This window comes from Equus quagga, chromosome 3 (genome assembly GCF_021613505.1).
Source record: "Equus quagga isolate Etosha38 chromosome 3, UCLA_HA_Equagga_1.0, whole genome shotgun sequence".
NCBI lineage: Eukaryota > Metazoa > Chordata > Mammalia > Perissodactyla > Equidae > Equus > Equus quagga.
Genome location: NC_060269.1, coordinates 65,274,807 through 65,291,473, shown reverse-complemented (window position 1 = coordinate 65,291,473; position 16,667 = coordinate 65,274,807). Strand labels below are relative to the sequence as shown.

The window sequence follows — 16,667 nt, the reverse complement described above, 5'->3', positions numbered from 1 at the left end:
GTAGGCATGATGGATGGTCTTAAAGATCAGCACTGGGGCGGGGGGGACACAGCGTAGCATGGACATGAGAGTAAAGATGAGAACTGATGATCAGAGTCTTGCATTTAGGATGGACAGCAAAGACCATAGGAAGAGAGGTTTGGCAGGACTGGCTGAAACAGGTGGAGGTGCCAGGTGACACCTAAAGCCTGAAAGGACTGATGGCCCCTGGTGAAAAGTTATCTTCAGCAGTAGGCTACGTAATCTTGGAGGTTTCAGTCTTTGATGGCCAGGACTGGAGTCATATTAAGTACAAGGTGAGACCAATCTCCTAGGAGGTTTTTGCTCAAGTGATTGGGAGGGGGTGTTGGGTATCCCTCAGGATACTCATCTTGTAATGGGTCGACGCTCCCCCATTGCACTTTAGAAAAGAGAAGAGAAGCAATTCAAGAGGGCCAAAGGCAAGAGGCATTTTTTCCCTCTACAAATTGATATAGTAAAAATGACTTCATCCAAAAAATGCAATATTTCACCTTTCACTCATTTCACCCTTGGCAGAATAGAGGGTGGTGAAATTGTCTGTACAGTTCCTTGCTTGAGCAAATGAGTTGGAGGTCTCTGAGGGTTCTGGCCTCCATCTGTCGTTTCTTATATTTTAAAAGGGAAATCAATGGTGGGTGGACTGAGTTCTTTCTCCTCCCTGGAGACAAAGCCCCAGTATTCTTTCCCAGCATTTTGCTCTTATGTTTTCTCTAGAAGAGTGTTCAAGACCTTTTGAACTGATTTCTAACCTTACCTCTCAAAACTTTTTAGTAACGAAATTCCTTCCTCCAGCAATAGTTTACACAGAACCACAATACATGAAACAGAGAAAACTCAGAATTTTATTAGCATGTATTTATTTTATAACTTCACACTTATAACATTGCACTTTGTTTACTGGCAATAAATGAGAACAATGAGGCCATTTTCATGAATACAAAAACACATGAAATCAGGGTCCATTGGATGACAACTGTATCACTTTGAACAGTATTGAAAAATATAACTTAGAAAGATAAATGATCACAAATGGTACCTTTTTAACAAAAATACTTTTCTTATACTCTCAGGATATTCAGTTAAAATTATCCATGATCAGAAAGAATAATTTATTGTTTCAGAGTCAAATCACTAGTAATAGTCAACTGCTGGAATTCTTATCACAAAGATAACAGACACAAGCACTCAGACTTACACAAGAGCCAAAACGGTTTCTAATGCGATGTCACAACTTGACTGGCAGCATACATATTTACTCGTTATGGCACAAGTGTTAGAACAATAAGAGAGCATGCATCGAACAGACAATAAGCATCATGAAAATCATAACGAGTCTCAACGCATCGAGGGCTTTCTACGTCCCAGACATCACGCTAAGTGCTGAAAAGGCTCGAGGGCATCTGATCCTAACAGAAACCTGATTCTATTCTTTTCCCATTTTTCTGATGAAGAAGCTGATGTTTAGAGAAGTTAAGCAACTTGTTTATTGGATACACGAAGCTTCCAGGATGCTATCTGTCACTGTGTGGGAGCCTTGTCTAGCAGTGAACCGAATGGTGCCCATTTATGCTCTGCTGGCACACTTCACATCACAGCACAGGCATAGGCCTGATTTAAACACCCACGAGGTGCTATCACTTCCTTAGTCTGTGCATGATTAAAAGAAGTTCTGGTATGCACTCAGATATCTCAAGGGAACCTTTTCTCCAAGGTCTGCACAAAATGAGTCAATCTCGAAACAAAAGCAAGTCTGCTGGGGAATGCCAATGTGTTAAAATTTGGATAACAGACTTGAGTCTATCTGTCATTTATTAGAGATTTAAAGAGTTTAAAGTACATTTTAAAGATGGAACTGCTGAAAAATCGCTGCAGACCTGCAGAGCAGAGTTCGAAAACCACAGTCACAGTGGAGAGAGGACTAGTGAAAGTCAGAGAGCTCTGGACTCCGGTCTCAGCTCTGCCCCTCGTCAGCAGTTTGATACTGAGAAAGCCACTTAACCCATCTGAGCTTCAGTTTCTTTGTCTTTCAAAAAGAGCAAAATCGTACCATACTGGGGCTGCTGGACATGTTAAAAGAGATATGCGTAAAGCATCTGGCACATAGTAGGCCCTCCCCAAATGTGAGTTCCCTTCCTCTGCTCTTTGCCCTCTGTCACCATGAAAGATCTTCCTCTCTAACCAGACCAGCCTGCTCACCAAATCCAAACACGGCCTGTGTGTCCCCACTCTCCAGCACCGTCTCTTCTAATGTCTCCCTTCTCGGAACACGCCTGTCACACTGCAGACCTCTTGAAAGCAAGGGTTAGGCTGAGTCATCTGTGTCTTCAGGGCCTAGCACAGTGCCTGGAACTGTCCAGCCAATACCTCCTGGGGAAGCAGGAGGCACGCTCTCCAAGTCAGGAAAAGAAAAAGACAGAACGGCAGAGACAGCTGTACTCACTTGGCAACGACGCTTCTATTGGCATCATGAACTTATTTACACATGAGGTTACATATTTAGCTTTTCACTTGTCAAGGTCACGTCCTCAATGAGACTGCAGGCGCCCTGAGAGCATGGCCCCTGCTCGTGGGTTTATGACTGTGATCTCCTTGACCAGTGCCTCATGCTGCTGGGGACTCAGAGGGAATCTGCTGATTTGAGAAAGGAAAACACCCAACAAGTCAAAGAGCTCAGATTTTTAAATAGATTACAAAAGATATTTCTTCTCACATCATTTCTTTCTTCTATGGTGTGGGTAAACTTTGGTCTGTTTGGGGGTATTTAAAGGAAACCTGAAGTGCTTCAGATTCCTTTAGGCTTCCTGTCTCACATTTGGAATTTAATCTTTTGTTTGTTCATAATCGATGAAGGGCCCAAGAAACCCTCAGGCTTTTTTTTAGAAAGAAGAATCAAGACCTGGCTTGAACGCCTTGATTTCAATTGCGTACAGTAAAGAAAAACACATTGACAAGGTCTTAGCCTGGTAAAGCGAACGGCCCCAGGCCCAGTGGCGGTGGGCCCCCCTCTGAGTTGGTTTTCAGTCATCTGCCTCATTGTCCCAGTGGCCATAGCCGTCCCCTTCATCTGGCTCTTCAATATTCTCGTTTTCAAAAGAGGCCTCTTCCTCCTCCTCTTCCCGGATCACCTTCATCAACTCGAGGAAGCTGGGAGGCGGCCCCTGGTCTTTCAGCTCCCTGAGCCTACACCAGAGGATCTCGCTAAGGCTCGCCCCAGCCATGACCTGCTCCAAGCGGACCTGATCCGCGATGTTCCTCGGGATGGCCCGCTTCTCCACAGCTCTCCGGAGCAGGGTTTCTAACCGCAACACATAGGCAGAGACCTTCTCTCCTTCCTCCTGATAGGTCTTCAGATACTTCACCTGGGAGGTCCTGCGGCTCTCCAGGCTTCCAAACACTTGCTTAAACGCCTCCAAACACTCCTCCACACTGATGGACGGATTGTCCGCCTGCACTATATGCATGAGGTCCAGGGCAGGGCCACGCAGACTTTCCATCAACCACCTTTTCTTTTCTGCCTCGGCTACTGGCCACTCTTTGACTATCTCAGTGGCCTGTTCCAACCAGATTTCAAAGGGCTCTTCCTCTGGCGCTGGCACAGCACTCCCGGAGAACACTCTCAGTTTCCGGTATCTCATGGGGAGCAGAGGCTGAGGGGCATGTGCTATTGCCTGGCCCAACAAATGGGCCAATAACTCTGGTGATACGCAGGGCACTGCGGCTGGAGACACTCCCTCATGCCCAAGGGCCCGGAACATCCCGGAGACTGTCTGCCCCTCTTTTTCTAGAAAGAGGTTCAGTCTTTCAAGAAATTCAGTGTCCTGGTTAGGGGTCTTAAAGATCACTTTCCAGATGCCCCCCCTTCCCTGAACCTCACTGGGGATCACTGAGACATCAATGTCCTCCATGAGCTCTAATAACACAGCATTGGCATTCTCCTGCTTCCTGAATATTTTGCCAAGCAGTCTATACCTGCCCAGAGACTTCAAAGTCTCCTGGAGAACCTCCTGAATCTCAGCCTCATCACAGTCCACTGGTATCCCCATAACCATCAGCGATTTCTGATCATCCACGCTCATTATCCTGCACCAGTCCTCCAGCAGTGCCAGCGCCATCGTCCTGAATATTTACTCGCTCTGACTCTATGGGTACTAATTAGTGTGTGATGCAGATGGGCACTGCTTTAGGATGGAGACTATCCTGAGGAGCTTCTAAACTTACAACCCACCAGTGAATGGACCTGGGTCAGGTCACTCCAAGAGCAGTCTCAGTCTTCTGGACCAATAACCCTTATTGCCCAGTGGCAAGAACTCAGAACCTCCTGTTACGTCTCTAGATCTGGGGTGGCTGGTAGTGTCAGTGGCTCTGCAGTCTGGTGGCTGCTGTCTCACTCGCCAATGCTAGCAGCCACTTGGTGGTGCTGACCCTTCTCTGACCGCCCAAAGCACCTTCGAGAGCTGTATTCACCACTTTCCCCGTCTGTGCTGCTTCACTTCTCTCTAGTCAATGGGGAAACACCTCCACTCCGGCTCTCAGAAGTCCTGGAGAGACGTCTCACTGCAGAGTGCCCTGGACTCCTAGTGAAAGAACGGTCAGTTTTACCACACACCTCTCCTTCCCAGGGAGCATTGTATTCCACTTGTGGATGGACACGGGTGTAGTCCCCACATTGTATTTGCCTCACATTGTATTTGTGTCTATCCCACTCCATCAGATCTCTTTGCTTACAGTGACATTGTTTTTTCTCTTGGGGACCCTCCTGCAAGCTGGCTTCCCCACCACACGCTCATCAGACATGCTGATTAATGTCTGAGCCCCAGTTGTGGACAAGACTCAAGATCTTTCCCACATGAAAAATGAAATCAGGAAATGTGGCTAGATACCTGTTTATGCATTCCAGAATGTTCCGTAAGAGTCAAGGAGCTTATTTATTGCTTCTAGCACAGGATGATGTCACCCAACTCTGCCCAATGGTGTGTCTGGGTCTTAGCTTCAGCCAAGCCAAGCTTCCCTGTTACACATAAATAATAAGAGTGTATTTTTATGGCTTGATAATACCCAATGATGAAGACTGTTAAGGCACTTATTCAAAAATATGACAATCCTTCAAAATTTAATTAAATCTACTAAACGGTATTGAGTTGCTTCATTTCTTTAATTTAGAAATCACTCAAACATTTAAAAACAATTTAATATAGGCATAACAATATAATTTATATAATATACTTTAATATGACATAATAATATAGGTATTACAACTTAATAGAAGTATAATAATTTAAAAAACCTCAGGACCAAATCAATTAAACTTAGAATTATGAATTAAGTCTCTTTAGTTATGGCTGGTCAGGCCTTGCAAAAGCAAAACTAGATGCTTCTCTTGCTATGAATGGTAAGTTACTAACAGGATACTTTCTTCTTAGCATTTGGACTTGAATGGGTCATTTGAGGAAAAAGGAGAAGAGAGGAAGCACACCTGTGGAGAGGGGGCAGAGACTGGGTAAGTGACAAGGGGACAGCTCCTATGTCTCCCAGCTACTGGTGTGGAGTGTGTCTAGGGCAGGAGCCATGACCATTCTTCCCCAGGCCTGAAAGTCTCCTTCAGTCCGAATGGGGTCCCTATGCCACAGAGGCCCACCTGCGGTTATGGTGGCAGCTGCTCCTGCTGCAGGTACATTTCCTGAGTCTTTCTGGAAGGTGCTGAAGGCATGCGAGAGCCAGAGGGCCAGAAGGGCAAAATGCTGGATCAGGCCCTCCCCAGCAGGCCCAGGGATCTGAGCCCAGAGACTCCACCATACCTCACCTTCCTCTTCTAAGATCCAGGGGTGACCTTCCTCCCCACTGTAATATTTAGAGGAAACAGGAGATGTAAAAAGGCATCGAATGCCCAGGAACAAACTTCTCTAAGGTCTCCACAGTAACTGTCATGCCGAGGTCAGGCTACCGTTGGGCGGCCTCTTCCTGCAAAGGCAATCTCTACCTGCAGTGTGACCTTCCAATAAAAAGGTGGCAAATAACGCGTCCTTGATACACGACAGGGTCACAGATGGAAAACGTGAAAATCTCGTATTTTCTCACATAAAGATATGATAAGTTGGAAAAGAAGCCAGACTTTCAGGTGGAAGACCCCACTGCAACTGCTGGATCATTTAGCTAGATAGTGACCTTGGGCAAAGCTCCTCAATGGCTCTAAATCTCAGTTTCCTACCCCAGAAAGCAGGGATGATAAAGCACTCTTCTCCCCGGGCTGCTGTGAGCAGGAAGTGACATCATTCGTGTGGAAGCACTTTCTTCAAACGCCAAGCACCGCTGGTGCTAAGTCCGAAAGCCTGCATCTGGGTCTCTCAGTCCCTCCACCCGCATATTCCTCTCCTTCCTCCTTCCCACCTAGCACGGTGGGCTCATCTTCAAACTACGACTGTGGTTCTCTAAATTTACCTCCATTCACCAAACTACCCCTCACAATTAGGGGGTGGGTACCCGCATTTAATCCTTCCAGGTGCAACGGTTGACAATGGGACCGAATCCTCAGTCACACTGCCCAGCGCTACCTCTTAGCCTAAACCCACCCTGGTTACTGAGCATGCCCAGACCTCCCTCTCCAGCCGCCAGAGGATGGGCACCATTTCTGCAGGATTTTGCCAGCGTGGAAAGAGGGGCGGGGCGTAATCGACCAGAGGCAGGGACTGATACATGGAAAGGACGCGGGGTTGGGAGTAAGCCATGAAGAACCCTCAGAGACCGTGCCACTGGCACAAATCAAAGTGTCCCCTGGATGCCCTCCAACCCTGTGGCTGTGGCTGGTCTACCCGCACACACACACAAGTCCCCACACACCTTTCCCCAGCTTGGCCTCACACAGTCCAAGGTACTCAATCACAGACAGCACCCCACCCCCTATCCGCCACCGGATGCGCGCGCGCACTTACGCCGCAGGCACGGGTCGTCCGGCAACCTGGGAAACCCCGCGGCTCTGGCGCACTGCGCAACAGGGGCGGGGTGGGGGTGGAGGGGGCGAGGCGGGGCCCCCGGGGCGCCGGGTCAGGACTCGAGATTTGGGGAGTGGGCTTTGATCTGCGTCTTTCTCCCCCTTTGGGTGCGGGCGGAAGATACCAAATGAAGACAGTCTCCTGGGCTCTTCTTGGCGCAGCGGCGCAGTCACTGGTGCATGGCGCCCTCGGGCAATATAGCGGGTTTGCGCGCTCTCTCACTATATATAAGCTGCCGTGCAGACTGCAGACTGCACTCTTTGCTACACTCCCACGAACCGTGGACCTGTGTCTCTCTCTATACGCTCCCACCATTTGCTACGCCCCTCTGCATTTCTCCCCGCCATGCCGTGCCTCTCCCAACACTGTGGATGCACAAAGTGAGAACCTTCTCGTTTCAATCTCTGCTCCCAGTAGCCCACCAAGGCCCATGGGGAAAATAAAGCTTCGGTGTTCCGCGCCTTGTTTGGCCCCCACCTCTCCGCGCGGCCTGAGCCATCCCTTCCCCGTCCCCAGCGCCGCCCCTTCCCCTCCTCCTGGGTGTCCTGGCGCCAGTCAGTTTGTCCCCCTTTGCCCATCCATCAGTTCACATCCCGGTTAAGGGGGAGGAAGCCCTCCCCACGGAGGGCCCTAGCCCTTGGCCCACCTCGGCAATGTGGTGAGGGAGAAGGGCGCCGGGGCCAGGGGCTGCGCCCTCAGGTCTTCGCCCCCGCGTGCTCTGCCCCATACTTACGTTGAAGCCGAGAGCAGTCAGCGGGCCCTCCGCTCCGCATCCATTAGCCGGTGGTCTGGCCACTTCACTTCCGGAGCGCGGGGCTCTCGGCGGCGCGGCGGTCGCTCCCTCCCCTGCGCTCCGCGCCTCTCCCGGGGGCCGCGCCCCGCCCCTGCCCCGCCCGCGCCTCCCTCCTCCCTCCTCCCTCCTCCCGCCGCCGCCGGGAACTGGCAGCCTCTCCGCTCCCGCTGCCGCAGCGGCCGCCCTCCCAGACCCAACTTTCCGCTCACCCAAGCTCGCGCGGCGGCGGGGGGCGTGGGCAGGGAGGGGAGAAAGCGGGGTCAGGGGGAGGGACCGGGAGGGGCGGGTCGCCCGCTCGCCAGCCCTCCTTCCTTTCTGTACACCTTGCGGTAGGCACAGAGCGGTAGCGGCGGCTGCAGCCAGGGGGTTTGTGCACAGAGAGAGGCAGACTTAGGGACCGGCAGACGGACGGACTGACGGAGAGGACCCTCCTCGAGCCCCCGCGCCATGGCCGAGAGGAAGCAATCCGGGAAGGCGGCAGAGGACGAAGAGGTCCCTGCCTTTTTCAAAAACCTGGGCTCGGGCAGCCCCAAGCCCCGGCAGAAATTCTGTGGCATGTTCTGCCCCGTGGAAGGGTCCTCGGAGAACAAGACCATCGACTTCGACTCGCTGTCGGTGGGCCGGGGCTCGGGGCAGGTGGTGGCTCAGCAGCGGGACGTCGCCCACTTGGGCCCGGACCCGCAGCCGCCGTACTCCCGGCAGGGCCGGCGCGCCGGCGGGGAGCCATCTGTTGAATCGAGCCGGAAGGTGGAGATCCGGCGGGCCTCGGGCAAGGAAGCCCTGCAGAACCTCAACGACCAGGTTGGTATGGGGGAGGGGTGTTTGAAAGGGAGGACGGGGCGCGGGGATCGCCCCTCCCTCGCCCCCTTCCAGCTCGGTGAAGAACCGACAATCCCAGTGTGTCCACCGTCCTGCCCCTCCTCGAATACTGCCTCCCCGCATCTGCACACGCACCCCACCCTACCCGCCCCTTCTCCGTACAGGGTGCGGAGAGGCTCGGGCTCGACGGTGGGCGGCTGTGCGCCCACAAAGGCTGCCGGCGCCTCCCTGGGCCCGGGAAGTAGGGGGTGGGGGTAAAGGATGGGCCGGTCACTAGCTGGGGGTCGCATGGTTGGGGGGATGGGCTGCGGTTCCATTCTTAAATCCGCCCGGGCGGCTTCCGATTGCAGCTGTGGCTGGATGCCCCACCCTTTTTTGATGCAGCTCCGAGCGCGCAGTGAAGGGCTCGCGTGCAGGCCGGCGGGCTCCCCGGGGGTCGGGAGGGGCGGGGGCTTCGATGACCGCTCCCCGCCTCGCCCTGCGCGCTCTCTCACTGCACCTGCTCCCGCGCCCCCCTCGCTCGCGTCCCGAGCTCAGAGGCCAGGACCATGGTCAGCGCCTCCCCGGACCGCCTCGGAGAATCTCGCCACCTTGACTCCTGCTCGCAGCGTGAGAAGAACGAGGGAGGCGGCAGAGTCACCCGAGGAAACTGAAACGCTCATAAATAGCCATGTGGAGAGCAAAGTTCCACTAAGTACCTTAGCAAGGGCTTCCCAGAGCGCTCCCCCCGCCGCTATTTGGGAGGAATTTTGGGGATGGAGACTAAAGTGAATTACCTTCGAAGGGTAAAAAGAAAAGAAAAAGGGGGAAAACCTCATTTTGAATAGATTGTCAAAGATGGATTACATCCCCTACTCTGTGTCAATGGGGGAACAAAGAAGACCAATTTAGTAAAGCTTGATTTTAGAAAATGTTTGTCATCTCTGGCAAATATGAACAGTGTGCATTTTAGGTGCAGTAGTCTTCTCACACCACATTTTTTTTTTTTTTAAATCAGGGTGACCTTCATACTCGTGCAGGTTTTTTCCACAGCCTTGTTTTCTCAACTGATCGATTACAGTGTAAAATGTTTTAACACTTGTTTGCTGTTTCTCTCACCTGCCCATTGGCGAAGGTGAGAAATCAGTCAATGAGTGATTATTTCTTGAATACCTATTGTGTGCCTTCTCTTGTGGGGTAGCAGGAAGATTAGCTATAAAAAGTTCAAGGTGGTTTCTTCTTAAGGGGCTTCCAGAGTAGTTGGGAGTGGTCTATACATATTCACCGAGTGATTCCACAAGCGTTTATTCGCGTTCAGATTGTGTGCTCACAGTGAGAACAGTTAAGAGTTGGTGATAATGGCCTGAACATGTTATTGTTTCCTGATGTGGCATAGATTTTGGAGCCTTTGATGCTTAAAGGACCAATTCTAAGAAAGATAAACTATTTGCTGTCGTTTTCAAAAGGTGGAACGACAAATCACTTAATTGATTCCTCCTCCCCAGCTCTGTCCTCTGGTTCAGTCACAGAGGGGAGTATCTGATGTTCATATTTCACTACGAAGCAACCAGAAGAACCGAAATGTAAAAAACTCGCTTTGTTCCAAGTGATCAGATAATTGAAGTAAAAATTTCTAATAATACAACCTCATCTTCAGTAAGTTGTGCTGGTAATTCTAATGTCCTAAAGGGAGCAGAAAAATGCCTTGAGATAAGGAAGAGACCATTTAAAAAAATGGCAGATCAGGGGGCAGAGGTTGAAAATGGCCACCCCTATAATGGTGGCAATGAATTAAAACTCAAGTTTGAAAGGCGAAGTTTTGCTGGGTGGAATAACACATCTCTTTTCCTGTCCATTTAGAAGCTTAGCTGTTTGATCATCAGAGCTACTTGTTGGAACACTCCTTGAATTTATTATAAATTCTAAGTTGTAAACCTGGGGTGCATGGAGGGGGAGACTTGAAGAGGAAATACCCAACTGAAATCCTAGGCCATTTCAGCCTCTGCAAACCTACATTTGCTTCAGCTGCCTGGTTATCAGTAACACAGGGGGATCCTGGCTTGGGTCTTTCTGCAGCCTTCCCTGGATTTTCATTTCCAATTTTGCCTTAACACATAAGGCCTGTTCCTATGGGATTTTTTTTTATCCCATAGGACTAAGAACATTTACCAGGGTCAGTGCTTACAGTGTGTGAGTATTTCATGTCTGTATGAGAGAGAAAAGGCATTTGAGGGGTGTGTATGTGTGTAACAATGGTGATTTCCAAAAGCATAGGTGGGCCCACCATTTTGACTGAAGTGAGTAGCCGGTACTTAGTTTTCATCTAGTGAGCGGGCTGACTGCTAGCATCTCGGTGCGTTCCTCTTGGAAGCCCTGGCGCCAAAGAGGTGGGGGGAACTAGAGTGTGTGGATCCTGGGGCCCCTGTCTCATGCCCCCACTCCTCCCCTGAATCTGTCTTTATAGGTGTTAATGTGTTATCAGAAGTGGCTTCACCCACCTGTCGCACTAGGGGTCCTGCTGTTCTGCCAGCAAGGCTTTTGGAAGGGAGAGAACAGGCTTCTATAGCTCAGATGAGGAGAGGCTGAGTATCTGCATTTGCAGGAACTAAATGAAATATGCTTTTGGTGTGAGCAGGTCCGCTCTAGAAGGCAATGGATGTGGCTTGGGCTGGGATGTGTCAGGTTTTGGTGAAAGGAAAGAGCCAGTGTAGTGAATGTGAATGAGGAAAGCTGCTATCTCATTACTCTCTTTTTCCTTTGTTGCCTTGGGGAAGTCCACCTTGGCTGCAGTGAGGTTAAATTGATTACTACCTGTGGAGGACTCTGAGCCTCTTGGACGAGAGAGCAGAAGGGCAATGTTGTTGACTGAATTCTCCCTTGCCAGTGCCCAGGGGTCCCTCAGCCTCCTCCCTTCCTTCTAAGAATTCCCTACATTCCACCTGACACACAGTTTAGCCAGAACCAGTTGTTCAGCCAGGGATACTGGACCATGAGCATCCCTTCCCAAGGGGCTCTCAGGACTTTCTCCCAGCAGCAAACACCCTCCCATAGGCTTGAGGGGGCAGGGGAGTTATTCTCCACTTCTCCAGGGCACGTTCCAGTGAGTGAACTGTATACACCAGTGTTGCTGAACTTGACAAAACCACTAGGTCTGTAAAATGGTTTCTGACATTCCCTTCCATTCTGCATCGCTGTCCCCTATGCCCATGTTGATCATCTCCCAGTGCTGGGAGCCCAGTGACTCTGCTGCCCTCCTATTGTTCAATGCCACCCCTCCGCTATCCTGATGGTGATGCCCCTTCTAGATCTTTCTTCCTCCAAAAGCAAGGAGTTCTGAAATCACTCTCTCCCCCTTTGCCCTCCCTTCTTCGGTTCAAAATCCCTTCCTGTGTTAATCTTAGCTAGAGAGAAATCCCAGTGATTGAAGGCATCCATCTCTTATGGGAATGACTGATAGAAAAGTTGTCCCCAGAGGTACTTGTTTGACAATAGACTAGCCTGTTCAACAAAGTGAATGTCTAGTTAGTGGGATGTGTGGTAGAGATTTGGCTGGGAGCCTAGAACAAGGGCATTAATTTGATACTTTAAGAGGCCACATTGTTTCAAAGGAGGAGATACAAATATGAACGTCTGTATGTTCAGGATTCCAAAGAAACCTAAGACTCATCTGGGTTCCAAGGGAGAGGGGTGATTGGGGAAGAGAAGGAAATGGCGATAATCCATAGTTATTGATTGCTCTTGATTTCCTAAGTGATTACGGAACTAATCACATAATTAATTAAATTTAAAAAATTTAATTATGGTGAAATATACGTAACAAAATTTACCATCTTAATCATTTTTAAATGTAAAGTTCAGTAGTGTTATGCAACTTTTCTCCTGAACTTTTTTCTGCTTGCAAAGCTGAAACTCTGTGCCCATTAAACAATTACTCCTCATTTCCCCTCCCCCCAGCCCTTAGCAACCGCCATTCAACTTTCCGTTTCTATGAATTTGACGGCTCTAGCACCTCAAATAAGTGGACTCAGACAGTGTTAGTCTTTTTGTGGTTGGCTTATTTCACTTAGCATAATGTCCTCAAGGTTCATCCATGTTGTAGCATGTGACAGGATTTCTTTCTTTTTAAAGGCGGAATAATATTCCTATCATTAGTTAAATTTTAACAAGTTGTTGGTGATTGAAAAAGTTGTTGCTCAATTAATAGACCTGCAATGAATTAATTATGGGAAATGGTAAGAAGGGTTGTATTTGGGGTGAGACAGACTCCTCCAGCCAGGGGCCTAAGGCCTGAGTAGAAGAAAACTCCCACCAGCTAAACATCTCTGCCATCTTTCTCCCTTGTCGCTCAAGGATAGAGAGGAGAATTGTTGTCACTGAACCTCTAGTGACAACATTTGGTCATGACCTCTTGAACGTTGCATAGTTTACAAACTCATGGCCGTGGAAATCAGGAATGGGCTGGCATTTTCCTGCCCTTGGTAAAGACTAGCCAGGTATTCTTATGGGTACTTTGGTGCCAGTGAGAAAGAGAAAGGAGAGTCGGAATTGATCGTGGATTCCAATGTGTACTATTTAATCACCTCATTCTAGAGGTGGAGAGAGCAATGCCCAGAAAAACAGTGCTTCCTCCCATGGAACTCAGGTGGCCGTCCCAGGACGAGGACAGAGCCTCTCACTGACCAGTCCCACTCCAGTCCTGTATAAGTAAAACTTTGTTATTTGTGTGGCATTATGTAACTCTAGAATGTCTATTTACAATCTAGATCCTATATTTCAGAATATATTATTTTGAAACTTGCCCTCGTGCCCTCTGATTTAGGCATTATTCCCTTTCTGTAAATAGGGACACTGAGATTTAGTGATATTAGTGACCTATCCCAAAGTCCTGCTGTTTAGCAAGTGCATGAGCTAGGATTTGAACCAAGCTTTCCTACTCTGTCGCATAGTTCTTGCGGCACAACATTCTTTGGCTCAGTTCCATTGCCAGAGAGATTTAGTGAACATAAAGGTAAAATTTAGTTTTCCAGGCAAAATATTTCATATCCCATTAAACTTCACGTAGTCTGTGGAGTAGGCGCTGTGCTAAATGCTCTATATGCACTATTTTACTAATGCTAAGGCAACTCTATTAAGCAGGTACTACCATTATCCTTATTTTGCAAAAGAAAAAAACAGTAAAACAAACTTGCAAAGCAACTTGCTAATTAAAAGCCAGAGGCAGAATTTGAACCCAGGTCTGTGTGACTAAAGAGTTCTTAATCACTGTGAAGTTCTGAATTGCTTTCCGTATTAATTATTCTTTTCTCATTTTAACTCCAAAGAATTAGCTCTTGTGAAAAAGTTCTGAGTGCCTACTTTTTTGTTTTCTGTTTTGCAGTGTGCCCTTTGAAGGCATTTGTAAAAGGGACCATTGATCCGTCTTTGTCAATGCGCCCTAAACTGCTGATACTCTGTCCACCATTTTTTAAGCACAGTCAATGTCTTCAAATATCTCTGGGACAGAGGCCCACTCTAACAGTATGAATGGCGTGCTTTTCCAAGCTTAGAGCAAAGTGATGACAATGTGATTTTTCCACTTGATGTAAGTCATGAACTGCAAGCAAATAATGAGGGAACTGTGAATAAAAGCATTGGCGGGTGGGCTTGAGTGGACCGTGGGCTGATGGACACTTCAGTTTGGTTGGCTGCAGCCGTGGCAAAGGCTGGTAACATAGGCCAAGAGTGGCACACAAGTGGTGCCTTGAAGGGGAAGCACCTGGTCTTGAAGGTGGCTCGGGTTTGTTTTTGAAGCACATGGACAGCTTGCCCGGGCTCTGCTTCCGAGGCAGCTCTCTGGCAGAAAGAACTCTGGGCTAGGAGTCAGGAAGTCCTGGCTCTGTCGTTCACTAGCTGGTCTCCCACACAGTCACCTGACCTGGGGCTGTCATCAGGCTGGGCTCTGAAAGAAGGCTATGCTGTCCCTGGCTGTTCTTTTTTTTTTTTTTAATTGGGGTAAAATTCACATAACATACAGTTCTCATTTTAAAATCTGCAATTCAGTGGCTTTCAGCACATTCACAGTGTTCTGCAAGCATCATTACTGTTTAATTCCAGAATATTTTCCTCACTCCAAAGAGAAACCCTGCATCCATTAAGCAGTCACTTCCCATTACCCCCTCACCCCAGCCCGTGGCAACCGCTAATTTACCTTCTGTCTCCGTGGATTTGCCTGCACTGGACATTTTACGTAAATGGAATCATACAATATGTAGTCTTTTGTGTTGGCTTCTTTCACTTAGCATAATGCTTTCAAGGTTCATCTGTGTCGTAGTGTGTGTCAGCACTTCATTCCTTTTTATCACGGAACGCCATTCCATTGTTTGTATATACCACATTTTATTTATCCATTCACCAGTTTATGGACATTTGGGTTATTTCCACTTTTTGGCATTATAAGTAATACTGCCACTGAAATTCTTTTACAGGTTTTTGATTAAACATATTTTCAGTTCTCTTAGGTATATTCCTAGGAGTGGAATTGCTAGATCATATGGTAATTCTGTGTTTAGCTTTTTGAGGAACTGCCAAACTGTTTTCCACAATTTTACCGCCATTTTGCCTTCCCCTCAACACCGTACAAGGGTTCCAATCTCTACACATCCTCCACAACACTGGTCATTTTCCCTTGTTTTGATTATAGCCATCCTACTGGGTGTGAAGTGGTATCTCATTGCGGTTTTGACCTGCAAATCCCTAATGACTAATGATGCTGAGCATGTTTTCATGTGCTTATCGGCCATTTGTATATCTTCTTTGGAAAAATGTCTATTCAATTTCTTTACCAATTTTTAAAAATTTAGTTGTTTGTCTTTTTGTTGTTGAGTTGTAGGAGTGCTTTATATTTCACTTCTGGATACTAGCCCCTTATCAGATGGATGATTTGCAAATATTTTCTCCCATCCTGTGGGTTATCTGTTCACTTTCTTGATTGTGTCCTTGTCCTTTGATGCACAAAAGTTTTACTTTTGGTGAAGTCCAATTTATCTATCTTTTCTTTTGTTGCCTGTGCTTTTGGTGTCATATTATCCCTGGCTCTACTTAAAACAGTTGGATCAACTGAAATTTAGCAAGGAAGTTCCAGGGTCTCATTTCCTAGAATCACATTTATGTAACTGAATCCTGTTGTTTTATGGGGGCTTTGAAATTCATTTAGAATAGCATTTGCCATCACTCAGTGTTCTTGAATGTTTTGTGCGTTGCGTAAGTCTGATCTTTCTATTTCATGACCCTGTTCATATAAAGAACTTTCTTTCGTGTGTGTGTATTCACACATATATGTGGTATTTTATATATATATGTATTTTTTAATGAAGTTGAAAACTTGTTTTCCAAACCACTGATTTGAGAGTGGCTGGGATGGTGTTGAGGAGGCAGTGACCAACGAGCTGAATTTAGGAAAAACAAATTTGAGAAACTAACTGAATTTAATTTTTATTTTGTTCTATTTTTTTAGAAATAATGTGACAGAAGTACCATGTTTATTATAGATAACCCTGATAAGCAAACTTTTTAAAAAAGAGAGAACTCACTGATAATCTTATTATCTAAAAGTAACCACTAATAGCACTTTATTGTATTATTTTTTCCAGTCTTCATGCTCCCACCTGAAATGAATGAGAAATACTGTTTTTCAGCATTCCTGATGTCACTGCGTATTCTAGTTCTTATAGATATTTCCCAAAGTTATAGGTGACAAGAGGTATCTTGCTTTTTGCTGATTTTCCTATTAACGTAGTCATATTTTAAATGTTAATTTGTAAAAATTATATATTAAAATGTATCCATTTTAATGTCACTTGTCACACATTTTTTCCTAGTTTGCATCACGTTTTTTGTGGTCTTTATTTTTTGACATCTGAATTTAAATTTTACATAATTAAGTCAATTCACCTTTTCTGATGTGTTTACTGCCTTTCAAGATGATTATTTTCTTATATTTTCTTCTAAAATCTGTTTGGATTTTGTGTTTACTTATATTTATATCTGGCAGTTAATTTTTGCCTGTAACTTGAAGTAAGGGATAACTTAAT

The 16,667-nt window shown here is 47.2% G+C and overlaps 1 protein-coding gene across 1 annotated transcript; it reads right to left on the bottom strand.

Moving 5' to 3' along the window:
* Nucleotides 1-928: 928 nt before the first annotated feature.
* PNMA2 (PNMA family member 2) lies at nucleotides 929-7,863 on the bottom strand. The gene is made up of 3 exons (XM_046656741.1): nucleotides 7,741-7,863; nucleotides 4,902-5,029; nucleotides 929-4,595 (listed from the first exon to the last, which is right to left on the bottom strand). The coding sequence occupies exon 3, from the start codon at nucleotides 4,131-4,133 to the stop codon at nucleotides 3,039-3,041; it is 1,095 nt and encodes a 364-aa protein (XP_046512697.1). The 5' UTR covers nucleotides 4,134-4,595; nucleotides 4,902-5,029; nucleotides 7,741-7,863; the 3' UTR covers nucleotides 929-3,038.
* Nucleotides 7,864-16,667: the final 8,804 nt, after the last annotated feature.

Bases quoted from the DNA above. Each gene is read 5' to 3' on its own strand.
- PNMA2 (XM_046656741.1), bottom strand. From the start codon at position 4,133: ATGGCGCTGGCACTGCTGGAGGACTGGTGCAGGATAATGAGCGTGGAT.